Source organism: Nicotiana attenuata, chromosome 9, assembly GCF_001879085.1.
Source record: "Nicotiana attenuata strain UT chromosome 9, NIATTr2, whole genome shotgun sequence".
Taxonomy (NCBI): Eukaryota; Viridiplantae; Streptophyta; class Magnoliopsida; order Solanales; family Solanaceae; genus Nicotiana; species Nicotiana attenuata.
This window is the reverse complement of record NC_031997.1, coordinates 15,422,940-15,438,520: the sequence shown is the minus strand read 5'-3', so window position 1 is coordinate 15,438,520 and position 15,581 is coordinate 15,422,940. Positions and strand designations below refer to the sequence as shown.

The window sequence follows — 15,581 nt, the reverse complement described above, 5'->3', positions numbered from 1 at the left end:
ATGCCGTGAATACAATCGAATACAAAAATCTGTCTAGCTGTAATCCCCTGTTTCACGCCTACAAATGCTACTGTATTCATGAATATAGTAGCTTAAATATATAGAATACACTTTAAAAAACCTGAAAACATAGCTATAGAAAGTAATATAGTAAATGATTGCTACAACTAGCTAATAACCACTAAAACATAGTGGTTTCTGAAAGTTTCTCTTTTATATACCGGGTCTTAAAGTTTATTACCAAAAAAGAATAAGAAAAAAAAAGGAAAGAAAGAGAAAAGAGAATATACAAGGGAAGAGATATTATGAAAGTTGCAGATGAATGTGGTTTAAAGCGATAAGAATGGCAAATGGAAGAAGAAGAAACAAGAAAGAGAAAAAGAAAAAAACAAAAAAAAGAAGGGAGAAAGAGAAAAGGAAAAGAAAAACATAATGAAAATGATATTTTTTGTCATCGAATATAAAACACACCAAGTGTCACGTCAACCAAAAATGTGGTATTTAATGCAATTCTAACAAATGCAAGGGGGTGATAGGATACCTATATTTTTAAAGGGTGCAACTGAAACTTTGGTACAATCCTAATGGGATAATTATGTATTATCCCGAGGCTTTTCTGCAAAAAATATATATAAAGTAAGGGATAGGAAGTTGATTTTAGTAACTTATAAAATTCGAACTGTAAATAAGTTAAATATGAAACCAGCAATATTGACTCTTGAAGCTAAAGAGTGTGTCTGGCCATGTTAGCTTTGCTATCCGTGCTATGTTTTGTTCATATCAAAGGGCGTCACTTTAGTCGTGAGTTTATGGCTTGTGAACGTCACAATGTGAAGATTTTTTACACTATTGTGGAATGTGCTAAAAGAATGAATTGTAATTCTGTAAATCTAAGGAACTAGGGCACAAGAATAGCTCCTGAACAATTTACAAGGATTGAAACTTGGACTGTGAAAAAGAAAGAGAGAGACGTATTATTCTTCTTAGCTGCTTATACAATACGAGTATCCACTTAAGTAGTGCTAATTCCTTTTCTAACATAACTGCTCCTAACAAACTTTTAACAGGCTTTTAACAACCTTTAACTACCCCTACTAACAATTGCTAAAATACCCCTCAACTTCTACTAATTTCCTTTTCTGTATTTTACAATATTGTCACATAACAACTTCCCCCCCTCTTAAGAGTCCTTGGCCTCAAGGGCAAAAGTTGGAAATTGCTGTTGTAAGACATGCAAGTCGACCCATGTGCTATCTTCAGTAGGGCAGTTAAACCACTTCACCAAAAGCTGTGTGACCTGTCTGTTATTTTTAGAGAGTACTCTTTTGTCCAAAATCTCTTCCGGCTCCAGTACTATATACCCATGAGGAGATAGTGAAATAGGTAGGTTAGGTGTGGCTGCAGCAGTACCAGTGTGTGACATTAACTGAGAGACATGAAATGTATGATGGATCTTTGCTTGTGGGGGTAGGTCCAACTGATAAGCTACAGTCCCCACTCTTTTGATGACCTTAAAGGGACCAAAATACTTTGGGCTCAACTTATGATAGGAGTGATTCTTCAAGGAGATTTGCCTGTACGGTTGGAGCTTCACAAAAACCATGTCACCTATATTGAAACTTCTGGGAGTTCTATGCTTGTCAGCTTGAGCCTTCATCCGAGATTGGGCTAGCAGGAGATGATACTTGAGCATTCTGATTGTGGTCTCTCTGGCCTGGAGACTCCTGTCAACTTGATCTACCATTGAACTATGAGGGATGTAGGGCAGATGGAGGGGTGGTTTTTGACCATATAAAACTTCAAAAGGGGTCATCTTGATAGCAGAGTGATAGATAGTATTGTACCACCATTCAGCTAAGGGAAGATAATGCACCCAATCTTTGGGTCTGTCATTGCACATGCATCTGAGATAACTCTCCAAACACTTGTTGACCACCTCTGTTTGCCCATCTGATTGAGGATGATAGGCAGAAGAGTGATGCAAGTGAACTCCTTGAGCCTCAAAAAGAGCCTGCCAGAATTTACTCAAAAAGATAGTGTCCCTGTCACTCACTATAGTTTGAGGCAACACATGTAATTTGTATATATTGTCTAGGAAGGCCTGGGCCACTGTTGATGCAGTGTAGGGGTGAACCAGACTGATAAAATGAGCATATTTACTGAGCCTATCAACAACCACCAATACTACTGACTTGTTGTGAGATTTAGGTAATCCTTCAACAAAGTCTAAGCTGATATCTTGCCATACCTTTTCAGGAATGGGTAGGGGTTGCAATAGGCCTGGGGATTTCACATTCTCACCCTTACATCTTTGGCAAGTGTCACAGCTCCTGATGTGTTCATAGACTCCTGTTTTCATCTTCTTCCAGTAATATACTTGACTCACTCTATGCAAAGTGGCAGCCATTCCTGAATGACCTCCAACAGCACTATCATGAAAGAAGTGCAAAATGTCATCTCTGAGAAGCTTGTCAGGTCCAACCACTATTTTGCCTTTCCTGTAAATGATGCCATCCTTTAGCCAATAAATAGGATTGGCTAAAGCATTCTGACTAAGCTGAGATGCTAACTGCTGTAGGTTTTGATCTCATGAGTAAGATGATATCACTCTTGCAAGGAAGTTTGAGGACACAGTGGAGATAGTCAAGAGTTGAATGTTGTCCATAGGAAACCTTGATAAAGCATCTGCTGCTACATTCTCCTTCCCCTTCTTGTACATGATGCTGTAGTCATACCCCATGAGTTTAGCAACCCATTTCTGTTGGCTAGGAGTGGAAACCCTCTGCTCCAGAAGATACTTGAGGCTCTGGTGGTCTGTTTTAATAAGGAAATGCCTGCCAATGAGATATGGTCTCCATTTATCAACTGCAGTCACAATGGCCATCATCTCCTTTTCATATACTGATAGGTGTTGGTGTTTAGCATGCAAAGCTTTGCTCAAATAGGCCAGAGGATGAGCCCCCTGCATCAGTACAGCCCATATTCCATGCCCACATGCATCGGTTTCAATAATGAACTCCTGGGAAAAATCTGGGAGTGCTAGCACAGGTGTTGTACTCATAGCCAACTTGAGAGTTTCAAATGCCCGAGTTGCTGTCTCAGACCACTCAAACTTATCTTTCTTCAAGAGGTCAGTCAGAGGCCTAGCTATTATTCCATACCCCTTTACAAATCTCCTATAATACCCTGTTAAATCCAAGAATCCCCTGAGTTCCTTTACATTTTTTGGTACAGGCCACTCCACCATCACCTTCACCTTCCCTGGGTCAGCTGCTACCCCTTGTTGAGTGATAATGTGGCCCAAATACTCTACCTCTGTCTGACCAAATGTACATTTGCTAAGCTTGACAAACAATTTATTATCCTCCAAGATTTTGAAAGCTTGTTCTAAATGTACTAAATGTGAAGACCAAGAAGGGCTGTATATTAGTATGTCATCAAAGAATACTAGTATGAATTTTCTGAGGAAGGGTTGGAATATATGGTTCATCAAACTCTGAAAAGTGGAGGGTGCATTGGTTAACCCAAAGGGCTTTACCACAAACTCATAGTGTCCATTATGGGATCTAAAAGCTGTCTTTTCAATATCTTGGTCAGCCATCCTAATCTGGTGATAACCAGATCTTAGATCTAGTTTTGAAAAAAACTTTGCCCCTCCCAATTCATCTAATAGTTCCTCTATCACAGCGATTGGAAATTTGTCTTTAACAGTGCAACTATTTAATTGTCTATAGTCTATACAAAGTCTCCAAGTACCATATTTCTTTTTGACCATGACAATAGGCGAGGAATAGGGACTTACACTAGGCCTGATGACGCCAGAATCCAACATCTCTTTGATCATTTTTTCTATCTCATCTTTCTGGTTAGCAGCATACCTGTAGGGTCTGACATTGATAGGGGAAGTTCCTTCCTTCAGTATAATTTTGTGATCATGACTTCTATGAGGAGGTAAAGCTCTAGGTGCTTCAAAGAGACCAGTATGTTTGGCTATTAACCTCTGTAAATCATCAGAGTCCTGCCTTGGTTGGAAGTTCAAAGTGGCAAGTTCCCCTCTGATTGGTTGAACATAAGCTGTGATCATCATGCTCAATTCTCCAGATTTGTGCAGTAGTCTTTGCATTTTGTGGTTGTCTAACAGCTTAGGATCACCTGGTTGGCTACCCCTAAGTGACACCTTTTTTTCCCCAATTTGGAACTCCATCTTCAACTGCCTAAAGTTCCATCTAATGTCTCCTAAAGTGACTAGCCATTGTATTCCCAAGACAAGATCTGCTCCCCCTAGAGGCATGACTAACATGTCAGCTCTAAATTCCACTCCTTGCATCTTCCATGTAATTCCCTTACTCATGTACCTGCTGTGAATTTTGCTACCATTAGCAACTGCTACAGAGAATGGAGAAATAGTTTCCAGCTTGCACCCCAATCTCTTAGCTACATCCAAGTCCATGAAATTATGAGTAGACCCTGTATCTATCAAAATATGTACCATCTTACCTTTTACACCCCCTTTTACCCTCATTGTTCTGTAGTCTACCGTTCCATCTAGTGCATGAACATACATCTGAGGACTTAAAGCTGATTCCTCTCTATTTTCCTCCTCACTGAAATTTTCAGTAACCTTCCAGTCTTCCTCGTCCTCTCTTATTTCTAGCAGATACATTTGCTTTCTTCCCCTGCAGTTATGACCAGGGACAAACTTCTCATCACACCAAAAACACAATCCTTGGGCTCTTCTTTCATCCATCTCAGCAGTGGATAACCTCCTAGATCCCTTCACTACAGATTTCCCATTGGAACTCAAAACCTGTTCCCTTCTACATTTCTGCTACTCCCAACCCCCTGAATTTGTGGGTGTCCCCTGAAGTTTGAATTCCCAGAAGGAGCTGGGGTAGGTAACAAGGGTCTGGAACTCTTCTGATTCCTTTGCAAGTTCAGGGAATGTTCAGCTAATTTGGCTAGGCTGTAGGCTTTTGTTAGAGTACGTGGAGATAACATCCTAACTTGTACCTCAATTTCTGGCTTTAACCCCTTTAAAAAATAGCTGATAGAGTATTCCTCAGATAATTCCACTTGGTTTAACAACCCATCAAAAGAATCCAAGAATTCCTGCACACTCCCCATCTGTTTCAAGCTAATCAGCTCTGCCATCGGATCTTCATGTAAAGTATGGCCAAATCTATGGTATAACCCCCTAAGGTAGCCATTCCAATTGGGTAATCCCCTACCCACTCTGCCCTTCATCATTGCTCGATGCCATTGTAATGCCCTACCCTCTAGGTTAATGGCTGCTATTCTAACCTTCTTCTCCTCATCTGTTCCCTCGTATTCAAAGAATTGCTCACATCGATAAATCCACCGTTCTAAATCATTCCCGTTGAACTTAGGAAATTCGACTCGAGAATATTTGTAATTAGGGTTACCTCTATCAGGATAGTTGCCTCTGTCAAGAAAATCTTCATCGTTCTCATGAATCGCAGCTGGAGGAACCGCTACTGGTGGCGCCGGTGCTTGCTGACTGGCCGCCATTGCTGCTATTAGTTGCCTAATTTCCCCAATCACCTCATCGTGTTTTTCTCCCATCGCCTTAACTTGTTCTCTAATTTCTTCAATTTCTCGACGCATCTCGCCATTTCTCGTCGCCTCCGGCATGTTTTCCGGCCAAGGATGCTGAGGCTCTAATACCAAATGGAATGTGCTAAAAGAATGAATTGTAATTCTGTAAATCTAAGGAACTAGGGCACAAGAATAGCTCCTGAACAATTTACAAGGATTGAAACTTGGACTGAAAAAGAAAGAGAGAGACGTATTATTCTTCTTAGCTGCTTATACAATACGAGTATCCACTTAAGTAGTGCTAATTCCTTTTCTAACATAACTGCTCCTAACAGACTTTTAACAGGCTTTTAACAACCTTTAACTACCCCTACTAACAATTGCTAAAATACCCCTCAACTTTTACTAATTTCCTTTTCTGCATTTTACAATATTGTCACATAACATATTGTTAGGTGAATCCATAATAATCTTTAATTCTCTATCAAGTCTGATATGATAACTTGAAAGTAATTTGTTATAGCTAGTTAAATTACGCTAATAGTGTATATAATTCAACTATTCTATCATTTTCTTAAAATTTCTGGTGAAAGAAGTGAAAAAATAACATTCTTTCTATTTTATGTAACTGTTTTTCCCGATGTTAATTATATTAGCACGACAAATCAGTTTGAATATCGCTATTTGAACCCATTAAACTGAACTAAATCATCAAATAAGGGAAGGTGGACAATAATAGTGAGAATAAAGCAGAATCAGTAATCCAAGCTTTTGTTTAGCAAAAGCAAATAAGTAGGAGTAGGTGTAGAAAACGAAAGATGTAAAAAGCCATTTTATGTTAGGACAGCAAAATAAATATAAAATGCCCCCACGCAGGATCGAACTACGGACCTTCAGTTTACAAGACTGACGCTCTACCACTGAGCTATAGGGGCTTTGTATCCTAGCTTGCAAATTTATATAATAATTAGAATCAAAGCCTCTTTTTTATTTTTATTTTTTATTAAGGGATACATGCAAACTGCAAAGATTGACAAACTTATTAGTCGCGTCTAATTGAACCCTTCTTCCTGAAAAGTGAAAACCATGTTCTAAAACTACTTTTTTTTTTTATATCAATTGTGAATACTAAAATTATGAGTTACTTAAATTAGTGGATAAAATTCGACTTATTCGTAATCATAATATATACTAAGAAAACTCGGAGGAGCAGCTACTTCAAATTAGTGGTCCCACTTAATTGAACGAATGGTGGTCTACCAAATTCCTTCCTTGGCAACAACCACCATAAACTACAATGAATATATTTAGAAAATTCTTTGTTGATGCCACAAAAGTAGAATTGAAAGAGAAACAAAGGGGTCAAAGTGTTAATAAGTAAATTTGTATTTTTTTGTCCATAGAGATAGAAGATAGTGATAGAGAGTATCCAAACTCACCCATATCTAGCCAATCTCATTCAAGCACTATATTTCCTTTGATGACTTCTTTCTTTCACTCTCACTCATTTCTTATCTCATCCCCCCTCTCTTTCGCCCCCCCTCTTCATGTTCTTATATCTTAACGAAAATGTACTTCAAGAATTCACTTCTTCCTTGAAAGTTGAAACTATCTCAAGAAAATGGCAACTAATTCATTCAAGTCTATTCATCACCACCATACAATAAGGAGAAGGCATTCTATTGATTGCCCTTTTTCTTCCTCTTCCTTTTTTCTCAAACCAATTATCAAACACCCCTCTTCAACTTCATATTCCAATCACAATCTCATCACTTTTTCACTTTCCTCCACCACCCCTGCCACCACCCCTGCCACCACCCCCACCACCCCATTTGACATTCTTGAACAACACTTATCAGCTCAAGATTTCAGACAAGCTGATGAGGAAACTCGGCGTCTACTCATAGTTTTAGCAGGAGAAGCAGCAGTTAAACGAGGCTATGTTTTCTTCTCTGAAGTTCAGTTCATTCAAGAATCTGACCTCAAAGAAATTGATTCCCTTTGGAAAAAATACAGCGACAACAAATTTGGGTACAGTGTTCAAAAGAAAATATGGAACAAAGTGAACAGAGATTTTACTAGTTTTTTTATTAAAGTTGGGTGGATGAAGAAACTAGAAAGCAGTGAAGTAGAGCAGTATAATTACAGGGCATTTCCAAATGAATTTATTTGGGAATTAAATGAAGAAACCCCAGAAGGACATTTGCCATTAACAAATGCACTAAGAGGAACTCAACTTTTGAGTAGCATTTTTACTCATCCTGCATTTGTTGAACAAGGAGAAGAAGAGAAAGATGAGGAAAAACAAGCAAGTATTTCTGGGGAAGATAAAGCAAGTCTAAACAAAGGAGGATTGTTGGGTGGTTTGAGGAGTAAATTATTTGGTAAACCTGATTACAGCTTTTGAACTTTGAAATGTCATTTCACTCTATTTGTATAAGTGATTATTAATCACTACACAAAAAAAGTAGTAGCATTGTGTGATAAAAAATGAATGAACTAGAGCCCTTTTTTTTTAACGTGTTCTTATGAAAAATACATCAGTTGGAGGTTCTTCTTCTAGTTTTTTATTTTATTTTTGGGGTTTAATGTGTTTGTATCACATGGTTCATTGACAGTGCAATACTCTTCATTGCCTTCTCATCTAATTTTGGCATTGTTATTGTGTGGGTCAAAATCTAACCGTAGTGGTCGCCCCCAATAGAAATGATAAGGGGTTATCAAGTTGGGATCCCGCCCAGGTGGCGAAATAGCAAAGAACACCTCGGCCATCCTCGGGGTCAAGTCATCGAAAGCCCGTTGGTCAGAGACCATTGAATAGAAGCCCTAGGAACTATATATATATAGTATATGGCAGGCAAGCTAAGAAGAGAAGGGGGGGGGGGGGGCTTTTTCTCTCTCTCGAGAGAGAAGGACAATTAAACAAGGGAGGAAAAGAGAAGAAGAAGAGGGAGAGAAAAGAAGAATCTCTCTCGGATGAACAACGGTCTCACTTTTTCCTCTTTACCCCTTCATTTACTTTCTGTCTCGCTTCATATGTAAGCTCGTCTCTCGTGTTTGATGCAAAATTATCACATCAATAAATCTAATGTGTTCCTATCTTTCATTATTCCTTGTTATATGAGTTTAAATCTGAAGTTAATTATGCTTGGCTAAGATTTACCTTCTTTATTATTGATAATTGGAGTTGACAAAATAGTCGTAGACATTTTCTTCAAAGAATTTGGCGCCGTCTGTGGGGATTTCTTAGCCAAATTTCCTAGTTTCCTTCAGATCCAAAACCGGTGAAATGTAACCACCCACCCGAGAGAGTGGTAAGTAAACCTCACATGCTAATCCAGATATATCAGGCTGCTATATAAAAGCAGGAGTTACAACCGATATCCACAAAAAGCCCACACACGAGAAGACAACACCTGCCGCGCAATCCGGTAAGAGAATCGGCACATCCTGCCCTACTCTCACATCCCCCCCCCCCCACATCGGATGATCCATGAAAAAAGTAAGACATGTCTCCCTTGTTTGTGGGTGTGAAATAGACGAGATCGAATCGGGACTCGATTTCAACACCACAGCAGTTAAGGCGAACTCAACACACGCGGAGTTAGGGCAACTCTAAAACTGTGGAGGAGCTGAATACGGCCACCGAATCTAAAAACCACCATTCTACCCCCGTGCATCGACTCATTGGATCAAGGTAAGGAGAGCCTCATTTTGGTTTCCCCTTTGTTGTCTGTCTAAATAGGAACACAAGCATCGCACGGGCAAGCGACTAAAGACCCGAAATAAGGAAAGCTGGGATCCAATTGGGACGGGCCGTACAAAATCACAGCGGCAGCAAGCAAAGGGGAATTCCAGCTAGAAACAATGGAAGGAAAACTATTACAAAATAACTGGAAAGTCGCTCATCTCAAACACTTCAACTTTTGAAAGTTGACGCCCCTCAAGTCGTACTCTTTTTCCCTCGCCTGGGTTGTATTGGGTTTTCCCGTGGAGGCTTTTAACGAGGCGATGAAGGGGACGCCTCGAAGTTTAAGGTATAGTTCATCGCCCCGCCTGCCGATTGTCTCTCCAGGACAAACGATGAAGGGACTAGATACAAGGAAACTTATCCAATATATGTATGAAATGGACATGTATAGTACTCTCCAATGAATGAAACAAAGCAACATTTTACACTCCCCATCAAGGTAGTCTACAAAGAAAGCAAAATTAAGCAAACTGGAACTCACCTAGGAAACACTGAAATTAAGCAAAACTGGGACTCCCCCAGGGGACACCCAAAATTCTCCAAAAAAAATGGTTGTATCGAGTACGCCAAGATCCGCTCCGACGTCTACACAGAGTATGGTAGCCGATGATTCGCCAAAATCTGACAATGAAATAACCAAAGAGAAGAGTTCGACCTCGTTCAAACCATAACGGGTTAATATTTCGACAATAGCTCGAAATAACACCCCTACGGCCAAGGGCTATCGCCAAAGAGAAGAGTTCGACCTCGTTCAAACCATTACGGGTTAATATTTCGACAATAGCTCGAAATAACACCCCTACGGCCAAGGGCCATTGCCAAAGAGAAGAGTTCGACCTCGTTCGAACCATAACGGGTTAATATTTCGACAATAGCTCGAAATAACACCCCTACGGCCAAGGGCCATCGCCAAAGAGAAGAGTTCGGCCTCGTTCGAACCATAACAGGTTAATATTTCGACAATAGCTCGAAATAATACCCCTACAGCCAAGGGCCATCGCCAAAAAGAAGAGTTCAACCTCGTCTGAACCATAATGGATTAATATTTCGACAATAACTCGAAATAACACCCCTACGGCCAAGGGCCATCGCCAAAGAGAAGAGTTCGACCTCGTTCGAACTATAACGGGTTAATATTTCGACAATAGCTTGAAATAATACCCCTACGCCCAAGGGCAATCGCCAAAGAGAAGAGTTCGACCTCGTTCGAACCATAACGGGTTAATATTTCGACAATAGCTCGAAATAACACCCCTACGGCCAAGGGCCATCGCCAAAGAGAAGAGTTCAACCTCGTTCGAACCATAACGGGTTAATATTTCGACAATAGCTCAAAATAACACCCCTACGGCCAAGGGCCATCGCGAAAAAGAAGAGTTCGACCTCGTTCGAACCATAATGGATTAATATTTCGACAATAACTCGAAATAACACCCCTACGGCCAAGGGCCACGCCAAAGAGAAGAGTTCGACCTCGTTTGAACCACAACAGATTAATATTTCGACATTAGCTCGAAATAACACCCTTACGGCCAAGGGCCATCCCCATTAAAAAATAATTCAACCTTGCTCGAATCGTACGGGCTGACATCCCGGCCTTACTCTCAATAACGCCTTTGCAGCTACCGGTCGTCGTCAGATATTTTTCTTTTTACTAAGAAATTGATTTCGTTACAAACCCCAAGTTCGACCTCGCTAGAATACATATAAAAAGAGTGACTTCGCCTAAATCAACAACAGTTCAACCCTCGCCGAATGACTTAAGTCGAGACCGACTCCGTCCAAAACAACGAAGCCGAATACAACCTCGTTTGAGTCAAAGACGAATCTGCTTAAAGCGACAAGTCAAAAGCGAAATCCTATCCAAATATGCGAATCTACAGAGACTCCATTTGGACTCGTGCGATGAAATCCTACTTGATCCGGCTAAAATTGGCTTCCCTAAAAAATCAGGAATTCACCATACAAAATCTGAAAGTCTATGCCAAAGCAAAGAAAAAAATGTGTAAAGCAAAGGGAAGGGAGAAAAATACAAAGGACGTACAACGACAAAATTCCCTTTTATTTAGATAGTTGCGCAAATGGTCGCAGATTATACACGACCAAAACCGGCCCAGTACAAGAAACAGAAAAAGAAAAGATAAAAAAATAGCCTAAGGTTACAACTTTTCACTCGGCGTCATCACCGTCGTCCTCCCCATTACCATCTCCAGGAAACTCCTCCTCAGCTGTCACGACCCAAACCCCGCACTGGTCATGATGGCGCCTCTCGTGAGGACGAGGCCAGCCAACTAACCCAACTCGTCTTTTCAAAAATAGTTAAACATAAATAAACAGCTTAAATATGACTTAATAATATTAATCAGCGGAAATACAACCCAACACAGCCCTAATCGGGGTGTCACAAGTCACGAGCATCTGTCAGAATGTAAATCCACTACAAGGCCTAAAATATACAAAACCGGAATAATGAACAAAAGAGAGAAACATGGTGCTGCGAACGCTGGCAGTCACCTCCTTAACTCATGTAACTCTGCCTCTGATCGGCCTAAACCCTCTACCGGGTGAATAAAAACCTGCATCTGCACACGAGGTGCAGGGAGTAAAGTGAGTACTCCAACTCAGTGAGTAATAAAGGTAAATAACAACTGAGCAGTAAGAAATGACGTAAAGCAAACCATCATGTTGTATAGAAGCAGGGTACAATCCTTTGAGAAAACAGTGAAACTGTGAAATCTTTGGAAAATATCTTTGCTCCGTTTGAATCTCTTTGAAAATGAACTTTTCAACAGTTACGAAATGATTTCAAAACAGTTTGTGCCGATCAGCACAGAAAATCCGCCCCTCGGGCACAAATACCACAATATAACAGGTAAAAAGGCAAGTAAATATGCAAGATGAGCACATAAAAGTTCGCCCCTCGGGCAATATCTCAAAACAATACCAGCCCCTCGGGCTCAATATCAATCGCTCAGAACAGTATCAGCCCCTCGGGCTCAGTATCAGTCACTCAGCATAGCATCAGCCCCTCGGGCTCACTCTTAGATCATATGGGTACCCGCGCTCACTGTGGGTGTGCAGACTCCGGAGGGGCCCCTTACGGCCCAAACGCTATATCAACATAAGGCCTGAAAGCCTTCTCACATCACACATAAGGCCTGAAAGCCTCCTCACATCACACTCGAGGCCTGAAAGCCTCCTCACATCACACTCGAGGCCTGAAAGCCTCCTCACATATGGCCCTCGGCCTCACTCAGTCCAGAAAACATCATAAGCCCCTCAGGCATCAATAAAATAGTAGTGCTCAGCCGAAACAACAGTGGAAATATCATTTAAGTCTCAAAGTTCAGTTAAAGCAGCTGAGTTTGTAAAACAGTATAATCAACAGGACTGAGTTCAAGTAGTATATCAAAATAGTGAGGAAACAGTGATAAAAATCCATGAAGGATTCAAGCAGTCGGCATGAAGCCCAAAATATGGCAATAGACCCAAATCATGTTGATAACAAATACATTTCAGTCAAATACGCGGTAAAAATATTAATCGGGACGGACCAAGTCACAATCCCGAGTAGTAAACAACCCCGCGCTCGCTAGTAAGCGCGTGTTTCACCTCAATACAGCACTACGTTGTGCAAATCCGGGGTTTCAAACCCTCAGGATATCATTTACAATCATTACTCACCTCGAACCGGTGAAATCCCTAGCTCGCGACGCCCTTGCCCCGCAAATCGGCCTCCACGCGCGTCGAATCTATCCAAAACCAGAACGATTACGTCACAATATGCCAATGGAACAATACCCAATTGAAAACAATCGAAAAATATTAAAAATCTCGAAATTAGCAAAACCCGAGCCTCGGGCCCACTTCTCAAATCTCAGAAATTTTCACATTAATAGATTCCTTATCTTCTCACGAGTTCATACATACCAAGAACTCTCAAATCCGAGCTCAAATGACCCATCAAATCCCAATTTGACATATGAAAAACTCACGCCCTAGTTCTTCAATTTTAGGCTTAATTTCCATAAATTTCAAGGTTAATCTCACATAATAATCGTGTTTTAAGATCATAGAACTCACCTCCAATCAATCCCAGTCGAAATCCCCTTCAATTCCCGTCCAAAAGCTCTCAAGGATGTTCAAAAATGGAGGAAAAATAGCTTAGCTCGCGGAACAAAACTGAACTTTTAAAACCCTTCTGCCCAGACATTTTTTTCGCATCTGCGGTCCGCTTTTCGCTTCTGCGACTTCCGCTTCTGCGGAAATCTTCCGCTTCTGCGGAGCTTCACTAATTGCCCAGGACCGCTTCTGCGGTCTAAATCCGCTTCTGCGGTCTCCGCTTCTGCGGGCCTCTATCCGCTCCTGCGGAACCCAGCCTCCCTAGAACCTCTCGCACGTGCGACCCCATTTTCGCATCTGCAGAACCGCATCTGCGCCCCCCTTTTCGCAGATGCGGAAATACCAGAACCAGCAAATCTCTGAAACAACACAAGTCCAAAATTCATCCCGATAGCCATCCGAAATCACCCCGAGGCCCCCGGGACCTCAACCAAAAGTGCCAACCCATCCTAAAACATCATTCAAACTTGCTCCAATCATCAAAACACCTCAACCAACACCAAAATCATCAATTTACATCGGATTCAAGCCTAAGTTCTTTTAAAACTCCCGAAACTCGCATTCGATCAAAAACCCAACCAAATGACGTCCGAATGACCTGAAACTTTACACACACATCCGAAATCACTTAACGAAGCTACAACAACTCTCGGAATTCCATTCTGACCCTCGGGTCAAAATCTCACCTATCAACCGGAATTCGCCAAAATACTAACTTCGCCAATTCAAGCCTAATTCTACACCGGACCTCCAAAATCACTTCCGATCACACTCCTAAGTCACAAATCATCTAACGAAGCTAACCAAATCATAAAAACTCCGATCCGAGCTCATATACAAATAAGTCAACTCTCGGTAAAACCTTCCAAACTCAAAGTTTTCAACTGAAATTGTTCTTTCAAATTCATCCTAAATTTTCCTGAAAACCAAAACCAACAATCTACATTCGTCATAATACATAACACGGGGCAAGTCATGCCTGAGAACTGGCGATCAAAGTGCAAAAGCTCAAAACGACCGGTCGGATCGTTACATCAGCGTCATCCTCGCCGGCCTCCGGTGTCGCAGGATCGTAGCCATAGTTAACACGAGCCTCTCGTGCCTTCGCCCGAGCTCCTTCATAAGCGGCTTCAGAAATATTGCCCCCTCCCACAAGCTCTTGTATATGTCCCTCTGGGCCTCGGCATGGAACCAGAGCTCGTGCAAATGGCGCGGGACAACGGCGGAGGAAGATTCGACCTGGGCCAACAATTGTGCCTTTTCGGCTTCAAGACCGGCGACCCGATCTCCCAAAGCTAAAACTTCCCGGTCAATTTCGCCAATGCGCTCTTCAAGCCTCGGCTCTCTCAGCATAGCCGTCACCCACTCGGACTCCTGTTCGGATTGAAGGATGCAGATAGTATCCTCCAACGCCGCCGCCCTCGCTAAAGATGATACCCAAGCACTTTTGGCACTCTCCAACTCAGATACCTTCCTCTCTAGCTCGGTTAATTTCCCCATCCACTCCGCACTCAAAGCCTCAACTCTGATTGTATTTTTATCCAACTCGGACAGCAACGACCGCACCTTCGCCTGAAGATGCTCACACTCTGCGGCGACCCCTTTTCCCAACTCAAGTTCTTCGTCCTTCACACGAAGTAGCTCATTGAGCTCGCTATTCCTGCGAATAGACTGTATCAGCTCTTGATCCCTCTTCTCTAGTTCCTCCCCGAGAGACTGATTACCGGCGTTCGCCCTGAGCCGTTCGTGCATCTCACGGCACTTATTGTGGTAGAGCTGATACTTCTCTAACATCATCAGGAAAATTTTGGCCCGAGTGTCGGCCCTGCGAGCACTTTCAATCTCCAGCATATACGACTGAAAGCAAAAATAAAGAGAAAATGAGTCGGTAAAGGTCAAGGTCGCCAAAAACAAAAGGAGCACAAAAAAATAAAGAAAGAACAAAGAGGAGAAACTTACCCTGAGGTTCATAGCGGCCACCTCATGCATCAAGTCAACGTCCCTAAGAGCCTCACACTCTACAGCAGAGCACAAAAGGTCGAACTGTGGCACTAAGTCTTCTGTATCCCGCAGAAGGTTAATCTTCGACGGAATCTCAAGTATACGGGACGGACCTCCCACTCTTACCACCATGCGGGTAAGACCCTCCTCT

General features: G+C 41.7%; 1 protein-coding gene and 1 non-coding gene across 2 annotated transcripts; one reads left to right on the top strand and one right to left on the bottom strand.

Annotated features, from left to right (window-relative positions):
* TRNAT-UGU lies at positions 6,420–6,491 on the bottom strand. The gene has a single exon. It is a non-coding gene; the product is annotated as a tRNA-Thr (tRNA).
* On the top strand, positions 7,080–8,204 carry LOC109232091 (tetrapyrrole-binding protein, chloroplastic). Its single transcript, XM_019397750.1, has one exon. It carries the CDS (start codon positions 7,178–7,180, stop codon positions 7,961–7,963), a length of 786 nt encoding a protein of 261 aa, XP_019253295.1. The 5' UTR covers positions 7,080–7,177; the 3' UTR covers positions 7,964–8,204.